Raw genomic sequence first — 12,697 nt, forward strand, 5'->3', positions numbered from 1 at the left:
ACCTATTTCATTCCTCATGATATTATTTGGTGCTCTCCACATCCACTCAATTCTTTTCTCAAAAACAGTTTTCATGAGAGAGATTGCTCTTGCATAATATCCAAATGTTTGTCTTCTCTCATGCCTTCATCTTAAAACATGTTTTCCAATATTGTTTTCATCATCAACTTTTTCCAATTTTACACCAAAGTTAGCAAGTATGTGACTATTTGTTGATTTAATTTGGAGGGTCTTATCAAGTTCTTTCTAGAATTTCTCTACCACTTCATCTTCAGCAATGGATGTCAGTATATAAGTTGAAAGTATTTTCATAATACTCTTTTTGCAAATGTTAATTATTAGCATTGCACTTAAGTGATGACCGAATATCACATTAAATAATGGGTTTTTTGTTGTTTGGGCATATGATAAAACCTACTCGGCCAACTCCTTTGTTTGCCTCTCCAAGGAACACCTATAAGATTTCCTTTCATTTAGCAGCAACATCCCTCTCTCCTCTGGTTTCGTTTACTGCATGAATATCAAAATTGATAGGATATATGATATATTACATAGGTGATGTTTATGAATTAGCTCTGTGACATGCAAATGTAGATAGAGCATTACTATGCCCTGGGAGGATTTCCCCCCCAACCACATTTTGGGGGGTAAGGAGGGAAGATGGGGATTTGGAAAGAAAGAAGTCAATATTAATTTGATGAATTTTTTAAATGCCCAAACCACATGAAATAATATAAGTCCTGCTATACTTAATATGAATTCCTCTTTGTTACAGTCCTTTCCAGACAAGGTCAACCCCAAGAGCTTACACATACTTAGTTGGGTATGTGTGTGTGTGGGAGGTAGAAAGGGGGCAACAGATGGCACCACCAGAAACAGTTGTGAGCTTTACTTCAGACAATGTAAACATGAAGTTGTGCTCGTATTTATTTAAAGTTATTGGCATAGGGCTCATTCCATGTAGACGTAGATTATCTTGTTTACAGTAGTGTCTAGATGATGGACACAACTCTGGATAACATAAATCAAACTATGTAAGAGGCAAACACAAACACACACACAGCCCTTAGCATAAACAGCTTCCCTCAAGTAAACCAAATCCTTCTAGGATTCAAGCTGGTATTCATTTATTAAGCAGCTTACAGTTGACTTATTTTAACATTAAACACTTGAAAAAACAAAAGAATAAGATTTAACATCCAAATGTATTATAATGATACCCTTTTACTTCTTCAGTTGTACTTTTAAAGAATCTTCTTCTCAGCAAATTTTGCCAGTGTGTGATTCTGGAATGCCAGTGTATGTTGTTGTTACATTGGACAGGAGACAAAGTAGGTGGTTAGAGAAGTTCAAGAAACAACACAAAGACACAGTATTCATTATCTCATCCAAATGGTTGAGCCCCATCAAAGGGCCTGGACTCTAGAAGCTAAACAAAAAAAACATATTATTAATGCATAGCTACTCAGAAGGCTCTTTGATTACACCCCTTAAAATAATACAGATTGCAAAACAGGAGTATGCTGGTGAATGTTTAACAATCGGCTTTCCCCCCACCAAAATGTATGAAAAATAGAGTTTGATCTGAATTATTAACATTTTCTCCATCACTTTATCAAGTCTAGACCACCAACAAAATAATAAATTAAGTCCTGATTTATAGCATTTGCCAGTTTCTAAGGTATAAATGCTCACAGCAAAAATTATATTATTGGCTCTCATGAGCCAGTTTGAGCCAGTTCCAGCACCTCCTTGATCGCAACCCATTCACACCTTCTCATCCTGTGAGTCTTAGGGATGTCCCCCTGTAAATGCTCCACAAGGATGAGACCTAGTATACTGAGGGCCTGTCACAAAGTCTCTTCACATTAGGTTAGGATCAACAGAGAACCAACGATCACCCATTTGTCATCACTTGCCATGGCCCCACAGTCTGCCTCTTTAGCTTGTCATTCACCTCTTTGATGATACTTTTTATGCTGCTCTTTGTTGGTATTATGAGCTCAGAGAGGCAGTGTAGACTAATACATAGGGAGCAGGAGCTGGAGTCAGGAAAACCTGGGTTCAATTTCTGCTTCTGGCGCATGCTGGTCATATGATTCTGGGCAAGCTGCTTAGCCTCCCAGTGCCCCCCCTGGCAATTCTGTGACTATAAATTGTAGAGCAGATGCTGATCTGCATCGGTAGAGAGGGCTTTCTCATGAGGAATTCCCTATTTCAATCAATGAAAAAGCATTTATTATTAAAAAAACAATTTATTTATTACTATGTGCCAAGTACTGTGCTAGGTCCCGGGGGTAGAAATACAAAGTATGAAACAATTCTTATTCTTAAGGAGCCTACATTCCAATAGAGAAGACAATAAGTACAAACATACATAGCTTAAATACGATGAGAATAAATACAAGGCAGTGTGGGAGAGGGAGACACTAGCAGTTGGAGGATTGAGAAAGACTTCATGTAGAAAGTGTGGCTTAAACTGCATCTTAGAAGAGAAGGGGGAGATTAGAGCCCTTGGGCCCAGAGCACACATTCCGATACAATATATAAGGCGATAATACTATGAGAAAGTAGATTGGAATCCAATTATGAAGGGCATTGAATGCCAGGGTGAGTTCAGACGGGAAATGGGGAAAATTTGAAAGTTGTTAAACATGATCAGAGTTGGACATTGGGATTGTTGATTTGGAAGTTGTGCGTCAAACAGATTAGAAGTGAGGAGGGCGAGCCCCGGGGAGAGCGAATGAAGACCTGCACAAGCGTAGGCGTATGCTAGTCATTTTGTGTGTTTACTAGCGCAGTGGTAACAGCAATAACGAAGAAAAGAGGGAGAAGAGAGATGTTCTGGAGATGAAGGCAGCGGGTGATACGTTGGCATAAGAAGAAGAGTAGAAACAATGACGAGCAGAATGGTGGAGCTATTCACACAAATGTGTTCCCCTGTAGTTTTTCATAGTAATGACTGGGATAGGGTCCGGGTCAGCAATTTCACTGACATGAGGAACTCACTGGTGAGGAAATGCCTTCCGTCAGTGAAGGTCAGCACCGTCTCTGCCAATGTATAATTTTAGAGAGCGGCTTAGAGCCTTGAGAGGCTAAGTGTCCTATGCCCACAGTCACAGAGCTAATGTGGATCAGAGGCAAGACTTGAACCCGGGTCTTCAGGGTTCTGAGGCTGGCTCCCTACGTACTTTGCCTCACTGCTTCTCTTCTTCCTAATAATTCCCTTTAAAAACACCTAAGAAGTTGGCATACTATTATCAGAGTGCAGAGACAAGTTTGAAGGGCCAGAGGAAATCCTTATAATCTTGACTTTGCCTGGGCCTGAGACTAGGGAATCTGAACAAGTAAGGGGAAATGGTAGAAGCAAAAAGCATGGGGGAAGGGAAAGGAAAGAGAGCTGTCAATAAGTCTCCATTTCTTGTTTCCAAGGGCAAAATAGAATCGATAAATAATATGTAAAAGAATGAGAGACAACATTGCATAGTGAATGAGATCTGGCCTCAGGGCCAGGAAGATCTGGATTCAAGTCCTGTTTATGACACATACTGGCCATGTGAACCTAGCAGTGCCAACATTAACCCCTCAGAGCCCTAGGCAACACTTAAAGATTGGAAATCACCAAGAAGATTCTGATCTGTGCATGATAGAGTAAGGTTTTTGCTGGGAGGTCCCTCAGTAGAGGCAGCTAGGTGGTGCTGCAGTGCATAGAGTGCCAGGCCTGGAGTCAGGAGGACTCATCTTCCTGAGTTCAAATCCAGCCTCAGACACTTACTAGTGTGTGACCCTGGGCAAGTCACTTCACCCTGTTTGCCTCAGTTTCCTCATCCATAAAATGAGTTGGAGGAGAAAATGGTAAAGCACTCCAATATCTTTGCCAAGAAAACCCCAAATGGAGTCACAAAGTGTCAGATGTGACTGGAACGACTGAACAACAAAAACAACCCTAGGCAGATGAAATCACAGGTCTGGTTAGGAAAAAAGATACTCATATAAGAGACACAGGGGTTCTGTTTCAATCTGCCGATAGGAGTTTTTAACCTGGAGTCTGCGAAGTTATTTAAAATATAATATAGTTGTTTTGCCTTGTAACCCAATGTATTTAAAAACATTATTAAAGAAGAGCTCACAAGACTGCCAAAGGAGTTCAAGACATAAGAAAGATTAAGAACTAATGGCTGTACAAAGGCAGAAGTGAGGTCGTCATCCATATATCGGTCAGTCAGGAACGATTAATTACCGTGCACTCAGTATTGAGCACAGGGTAGGCATGCTCCCAATTTCAGGAAACTTACCCATCTAGTTGGGAAGATAAGATTAATGTCTGTTGATAATTGGGAATAAAATACTACATTACTTCAATGGGTCTGGATCAGCGTGGGATTCAAACGAATTAACAACCTGCTCTCCACAGAACCGGAGCAGAGCTGCAGACCTGACAGCGCAGGCCCTGCCCCTGCTAACAACTGCTTCCTGGAGCTAAGATTAAAATTAGGTACTGGTTCTACTGAACCGGTGCAAACCGGCTGAATCCCACCACTGGTTTGGATCTCAGAAATGTTGGTACATCTTCAGCAGGGCAAATCCTAACCCGCTGATATGCATTTCATCTCATACTGTCCTTTTCCATGTACTCTCGTATGTGCTTCACAAGGAGCCCACCTAATGGGTGGAAGACCTTTCTCTGGGCCTCTTGACATTGTATTGGTACTGCTGAAACACTTGGGCTATCCATGGTCATCCCTTGCTTAAGACATATGACTAGGCCCTCTTCTTTTCCAGGAATATATCTTTTTATGTGCTGTATGTCATTTTTTTTTTTTGCGTACAGTTCATAATGTGTAGCATGCTTCAGCCTATTTATACTCACCATGAATCTCTGCATTTTTCCTTCCATTTTGGGGACATTTTGGTTGTCTGTGTTTTATAACCCTCAAGGGAAGAACATTGGTGTTAAAAAAAAGGTGATGCAATCTTCAAAAGAGCAACATTTCAATTGTACTTTCCGCTTGCTGTTCTCCTTGTATATGACTTCCCATTTCCTGCTTCCATGCTTTTTCAAAGGCTTTCCCCTATTACTGTAAAATGAGGGTCAGCTACATGCACACACCCCATCAGCTTGTTAGCTGAAACAACCTCTTCACTTAGAGCAGGGCTGTCCAAAATGCCACCAGAGGGCCACATGCTGCCCGCAGTGCTATTTATGTGGCCTGCCAACAAGCATGAAAATTTACATAAATGCTCTCATAAAGGAAGCCGAGCTACCGAGGAGCTCTCACTAAAATGGCAAATCAAAATATATTGTCTATTGTTTCAATAAAAACCTAAGGTTGGACAGCCCTGACTTAGAGTATATTAGGGAGTTTTCTTCCGGAATTAGCATCATGATGTGGAAGAAAAGTGCCTTGGGGATACTATGGTACATTGGTAGATATTCTGTAATGGGTTCCAGTCGGGTAGGCATGTGGTAGAGGGGAGACTTTTTAATTGCTTTGGAGGTATTGCAAAAAGGATTCAGATACGGCTTCTTTGCTTCACCTGTGTCTGGGGGAGCTCAGTGATTCTTTTGCTCATGGCAGAGATTAGGCTTACAGTTTAGCTCAGTTTTTACATTGCATTGGTCTTATCAAGTTTGTGTCCAGATGCTGCATGACTGCCAGGTGAGTCCTTTGCTGTGTTTGAGTCCTGGAAATTTATCCTTGCTCCTCAGGATCTCAATGCTGCTCTGGCTGCAAAATTCAGCCTGGATTCTGAGTCCTGGATTCTTGTGGCTCTCTCTCCTAACCACTGAAACTCCTCACATAGGAGACTTTATTCCCTTCACCTAGAACTTAAAAGTATAAACAGGCTAAGGACCAAACTCTGCTCCCGGATCTGGAGTCAGGAAGACCTGACTCAGACACTTACTGACCCTCGGCAAGTTACTCAAACTCTGCCTCAGTTTCCCCAACTATAACATGGGGATCATAACAGCATCTACCTCAAAAGGTTAGTGCGATGATAGAATGAGATATTTGTAAAGTACTTAGCCTGGCATGTAATAGGCATTATATAAGTGCTTATTCACTTCCCATCTCCTAGAAGAATGCAAGCACCTTGAGGGAAGGATTTACTTTCTTTTTTGTCTTTGAATCCCCAGCAATGGAACAAAGTAGCAGAATTGTATAGCAGACACTTTTCAAATTGAAGTGAATATAAAGCTCTCTAAAAGTCAATGGGGATGTAAGTGTAAATACAACACACACATATTGTTCTCTCTGCACATACACACGTGTGTGTATGAAATATATATTACACATACAAATGTATAAATATATATTTACACACACACACATGTAAGTGCTATATGTGTGTGGATTGCCAAATAAGGAGATAATTAGGTTATTTGAATGAGAGAAACAGGCATAAAGCCAAAGAAAGTAAATGGTGTTGACAAAAAGATTTAAATAGCCAACAACACTCAGACTATACAGTGCTTGAAGGTTCATAAAGTGCTTAGATTGGAAAGTTGGGAGGTTTTAACTGACAAAAAGCATACAGGAGTTTCAGTCTTTATGATCAGGGCTAAACTGCATGGAGGAGCTGGGAAAAGACTAACAGTCCGTAGTGGAAAAGAGGGCTGCAAGTAGGACCAGTGTTGCTAAAACTATGGAGACACTAATGCGTCTACGACACCTCCCACTTCCCATTTCGTTGCCCTTCTTCCCTATATTGAGCCCCCTTTTATCTTAGCCAGATTTCTCTCCCATTTCCCAACCCAGGGCCTGGTCTGTGCCCCATTCTGAAAGCATCCTGCTATCAGCTTGGTGTTGTAGTTGGGAATCTCTAATAAGGTGACTATTAGCTATGACATAAGGTAGTTATCCCTTCCTGAGATAGTTGTATTTTGACAGGGGATTTTGGACGCCCTCCCCCCAAAAAAGCTTTCAGTGTGTAAAGGAATGCCTCTCCAGTGACTGAATTTCAATCATGGCAGTAGGCTATGGCACTGATCTTTGGGGCACGAGTTTCTTGTGGAACTCCTTTATAAAAGTGTCATCCTATCAATGAGCCCCCACTCTGACTATGCATGTATAAAGCTAGAGCTCAATGTGAAGATTTCATTGAAATAAACTTAAGAAGAATTCTGGAAAGCCAAGAGAGATAATCAAGAGGAAGAAATATCATTTGTCTGTATAGAGGAGAAGAGGAAGAAAAGTGTTTGAAGAAGGGAGCTTTGACTAGGAAGTGAAAAAACTAATTATCTGGATCCAAACAAGGGAAGCAGCTCAAGGTGATGGAGAGGTGGGAATGATTATTATGAGCCAGTGCGTGTGAACTGCCCTGTTCCTTACAGGCCCCTGCTGTTCTCTGCTTGTCCTTTTGGAAAGAGGCAGTCTATCCTCCATGCCTGGAATGCTCTTCTTCCTTATCTCTGCCTCCTGGCTTCCCGGACCTCCTTCAAGTCTCAGCTGAAGTCCCATCTTCTTCATAGCCTTTACCAGTTCTTAATCTCACCACTTTCCCTCTGAGATTATCTGCAGTTTATTTTTATGTATCTCATTTGCACATACTTGTTTGCATGTTGCCTCCTCCACTAGATTGTGAGAGAGCCGGGACTGTCTTTTGCCTTTCTTAGCATGGCAGGTAGCAGGGTGCCTGGCATGTCAGTCAGTCAGTAAACATTTATTAAGTGTCTACTATGTGCCAGGCATTTGCTAAGTGCTGGGGAGACAAAGAAAGGTTAAAAAACAGAGTCCCTATTCTGAAGGAGCTCACAGTCTAATAGAGGAGAAAAAATGAAAACAAATATATGAAAAAACTATATACAAGATAAATTGGAAATAATCAATAGAGAGAAGGCACTAGAATTAAGGAGGATTGGGCAGAGCTTCCCATGGAAGGCAGGATTTTAGCTGGACTTGAAGGAAGCCAAGGTATGAAAATGTGAAGGAGAGCATTGAGGTATGGGGGTGTGCCAGTGAAAATGCCGAGAGAAGTAATCAAAGCTTGTTGATTGATTGACAATGGTATCTGCATTTCCTTAGACTCCAAAACTGTGACCTTGACAGACCTGTTGGGGAACCACCCTTAAAACCATAGGCAGCGAATGTATGTGGTCAGTACCTGATCAGCTCCTCCACCAGACTTGCCCTGAATTTATACAAACTCAGAGTTGGTGTCTAATTCGTTGACTCCTGTTTCAAATAAATTTATGAACAAGAGAATCTTCCCGCAGTTCCTTAGATTTTCCCTCACTTTCAGGGGCAGAATTGATAAGATATGAAGACATGAAGTCCATTTTAGGATGTTCCCATTGCAGATAATGACCGGGAAATTTAGAGCTGCCTACGCAGAAGCCCTGGGAAAGACAAGGATGAGCTTTTCAATCGGGTCTGCTTGGAACAAGGTGAACATGTGATGATGGAACTGATGAAGCCAGCTGGGAAGACAAGTGGTCAGCTAGCGGTGACTTAGAGGCCTCCTGTCTAAAGCTTTTGAAGATTGATTCTTTTTCTTTCAACCTGAGAGAACTGAGGCTTTATGGGGCCAGGTTTCTGTTTTGTTTCCCAGTGACCAAAGGGAGAGTAGGGTTGGCAGCTCTGAAAGTGGAGGGTTTGGAACTGCACACACATAAATCTCTCCAGAGACAAGGGAGCCCTTCATCTGCGGGTTGATTTCCGTGAAAGAGTTCGTGTGATGACCACCATGAAGGCTTCTGCTTCTGCCTCCAAGGCCGTTGGGAGTCTGACAGGCCTCTCTGCTCCCTGCAGCCCTGTGGAGACATGCCTTGGGAAGCCACTCCATTCTCCCTCCCTACAGCCCTGCCAAGAAACCAGGCTGAATTCCTCCATCTCTCTCTTTGTTTTCTTCCCACTAATCCTGCTGGTAAAACCTGCTCGTTTCCTGTGTGGCACTGGCCTGAGATCATGCACTGTGCACCTGGATTTGAACCGCTCGCCTAAAGCCAAAAATGATTTCCTAATTTACCGAAATGATCCCTGTAGCTTTCAAAAGGGGAGGGGGGATATCTATTTTTATTTTGCAGTGGATGCAAAGGAGGGAGGGGCTGTAGCTTCCTTGCAGCCTGGGCTCCTTTTTCCTAGGAAACTTGGTTTCCAGCCTCATAAGCAATGAAAAGTGTTTATTATACGTAGCACCCCATCCCCAGTTGCAATTTGCAATTATTTATGGTTTGATGCTATCCTCTCAGGTATAATATGTCAGATGCTAACTAGAAACTATGTCTGGGAATAAATCCTACCTTAGATACATTTTCTTTCGGTTTCTGTGAAAGGCTGATGATTAGTGGGGTTACACAAATAAATTAATATGATAATTGGGTGAATAAACAAATAAATTACTTTTATGGCTCTCAGGTACTTTCAGCCACTAAAGGTTTGATTTATCTGGCTGCGGTCATGCCGGACATATATGCTTGCAGAATCCCAGTCACTGAGCTGTGGAGGCCCTTGGTGCTCACGACTGAACAGGAGATTTGCTCCATGTCTTCCAGACTGTTGTCTGAGATGGACAGATAGAAATCTCTGGATAAGTGCAAAGTTTCACTGTTGACATTTTTAAACCAGTTGGGAGCCTACCGAATTCAAGATTTGACTTACATTGTAGTGGGGGAGGAAGAGGTTAGGGGAGGAATGGGTATTTTCACAGGTCATTAAGTGCTGGGGAACATTTGCGTAGGACAATAGCATTTTAGAGGTGAATACCAACGTCTTTTATCACTTAACTGTTCCACAGGCTGTTGCTTCACTGTGGGATCTTTCTGTCCAAGAGATACTGCTTTCAAGATCTATGTCAGTCTTCCTCTCCCCTCCCCCACCCCAACTCCCAGCTTATAGAGAAAGCTTTGCTGGTTTTAAATTGCCTAACAGTAAAAGTAAGTCATTTTCTATTTATTTAGCTCTGATGCCTGTCTCTTAGAGAAAATGACTCCCCCTCCTCATTATCAGAATCAAAACAGCAGAACTACTTTAGTGTAAATTGCCAAACAGGAGTTGGTGGGAGACAGAATTACAGAATCAAACAGGAAGATAAACACACAAGCATCAGTGAACGGGCCACACTCTCAGCTGTCAGAGCTAATAGGAAGTGTGCTCACAAGAGAGTGTCACTGACTGGCATATTTCATTAACCTATGCTGTTTGGGGGGATTATTGCTGCGGAAGAGCCAGACTCATATGTGGGGTGGTGTAGTGGCAGTGGAATAAGGCATCTCCCTTTTGGTGAGAGGAGGCCTTGCTACCTCCAGGCCCTTGGTCCAAAGGTTACGTTTGGTATGGGAGACTCTCAGGGAAGAAATTCTTCTGCCAGTTTTCGTAGAACCTTGAACTCAGGTCTTCCTGACTCCAAGTTTGACTCTTTTATCTGCCAAGCCAGAGATGTTTGATGATGATGATTTCAAAACAAGGGGTCTAGCTGGAGATATGGAGAATATTTAGACTTGGGGTCCCCAAACTTTTCTAATGAGAAGCTCCTTTTAACACAGTTTCCCTGGTCAGCCTTTCTAGTACTGGCTTTGCCTTTATTCATTCTCCTTGGGTCACTGGTTGAGGTGGGGGAGTTAGAATCCTCCTTGCTCCTTTTGGCCACTTCCAGGTTATCCTCCTACCTCCAACACTTGGGAAGCTCTCCTCCTTTGAGATTCATGCTATTCACAACTACCACCCAAACAACATCTTAGTAGCTGTTGCCTACAGACGCCCAAGTCACTCCCCTTCCTTCCTCAATGACTTTGTACATGGTCACCTTTGTACATGTCTCCTTCTCAACTCCTAGCCTCATACTAGGGACCTTTAAGATAGATGCTGACTTTCCCTCAAACACCCTAACTACTCATTTCCTCAACCTCCTTACTTCTCATGAGCTTCTCCTTCATCCCATCTCAACCACACACAGATACTCATATGCTTGATCTTTTTTTTTCAATTATAAGTTTATTTTTTATTTTTAGTTTACAACACTCAGTTTCACAATTTTGGGGGTTCCAAATTTTCTCTCCCTCCCTCTCCTCCCCTCTTCCCCCCGAGACAGCATGTAATCCAAAGTAGGTTCTACATATACCTTCACATTGAACTTATTAACATAACAGTCCGGTTGTAAAGAAGAATTATAACCAATGGAATGAACCATCAGAAACAAGAAACAAACCGCCCCACCCCCCCAAAAAAAAGAGAGAGCAAGAGAGCAAATAGTTTGCCTCAATCTACATTCAGACTTCATAATTCTGTCTCCGGATGTGCATAGCTTTTTCCATCATGAGTCTTTTGGAACTGTCTTTGAACCTTCCATTGATTTAGTCATCACCTGCAAACGTACCTACCACTGCCATGTTCAAGAATTCTGAAATCCCTTTATCTGGACATAAGGTATTGACTTTTTGATCTTTCTCCATACCGACAAAACCCTACTCTTTTTCTACACTGTGACCCCCTCACTTCTCCCCCAGGCCATCTTCCCTGCACTAGTCACTTTCTCTTTTCCCCATCTTTACCCCTTGGTGAACCAGTTCCACTCCACATTTTGAACTCCACAATTCAAACTCCATAGCTTGAATTCAACTCCTCTCTTGAATCCCTAGGCCTCTTGTCATTTTACAAATTACACCCTGCCAAGCCTCAGTCTTGGATCACTCCCACCATTTACCACTTGCTCCTACATGAATTCTACTGAACAAAGGTGGAGAAAATCATGCAACCATTCTGACTGGGTCCACTACAAATTTATGTTACACAACGTTGACTGGGCCCTTACTATGGCTAGGCCTTATCACCTCACTATTCTCCACAGGGGCTCTTCCAAACCTTTTCATCCCTCTTCAAATCTCCTATGAGTTCCCCTACCCTGACCCTCTGAGCTGAGAACATTGTCTCACATTTTACAGAAAAAAATGAGGTCGTTTAATGTGAGCTTCCTCTTCTCTCTTCATCTCCTATCACTTAGATGCCTTCTGCCACTATCTCCTCCCTCACTCCTGTCTCATATGATGAGGGGGCTTTACCTCTCTACCTGCTCAATCAATCCCATTCCATCCTGTCTCCTCCAATAGATTGCCCCTGCAGCCATCTCCACTCAATCACATATTTTCTATCTCTCCCTATTTACAGTTATCCCTTCCACATCGCAACTTTCCCCATCGTGATTTTGATATATCATGAGTTGGCATAAGAAATTAAATGGGAATTTTTTTGTGAGTTCCATGAAGCCATGGATGACACAGCCAGCAGATGATGCAGAAAAAGTTTAGAAACTCAGAAATGCACAAAATATTTGTATAGTATTGTATAATATTAAGAAATTTAATATTTTAATGCCATAAATAATTCAGACTCTTTTTCTGGGTCAAAAGGAGGGCCAAAAAAGTTTACATAGATTTTCCAGATTGTGGGAGCCACATAACTGTATTGGCTCCTCTACTGCCTACAAACACGCCCATGACTCCCCCATCCTGAAAAAACCCCTCACTTGATCCTTCTGTCTCCACTAACTATTGTCCCCATATCTCCTCTATCCTTTGTAGGTCATCTACAATAGTTACCTCTACTTTCTTTCCTTTTACTCTCTTCTTAAACCTTTGTAATCTAGCTTCCAACTTTATCATTCTACCAGAACTGCTCTCTTCAAAGTTACCAGTAACCTCTTAATTGCCAAATCCAATGGCTCTTTGTCAATCCTCATTCTCCTTGACCCCCCTGTAGCC

The 12,697-nt window shown here is 42.1% G+C and overlaps 1 protein-coding gene across 1 annotated transcript in view; it reads right to left on the minus strand.

The window, feature by feature from the left end:
• Positions 1-1,119: 1,119 nt before the first annotated feature.
• Positions 1,120-12,697, minus strand: part of ERCC6L2 (ERCC excision repair 6 like 2) — a 219,408-nt gene continuing 207,830 nt past the window's right edge. The window contains exon 18 of the mRNA XM_036741900.1: positions 1,120-1,429. Coding sequence (XP_036597795.1) covers positions 1,385-1,429 — 45 coding nt within the window. The 3' untranslated portion in view covers positions 1,120-1,384. The remainder of the gene's footprint in view (positions 1,430-12,697) is intronic.

This window comes from Trichosurus vulpecula, chromosome 1 (assembly GCF_011100635.1).
Source record: "Trichosurus vulpecula isolate mTriVul1 chromosome 1, mTriVul1.pri, whole genome shotgun sequence".
Lineage (NCBI taxonomy): Eukaryota > Metazoa > Chordata > Mammalia > Diprotodontia > Phalangeridae > Trichosurus > Trichosurus vulpecula.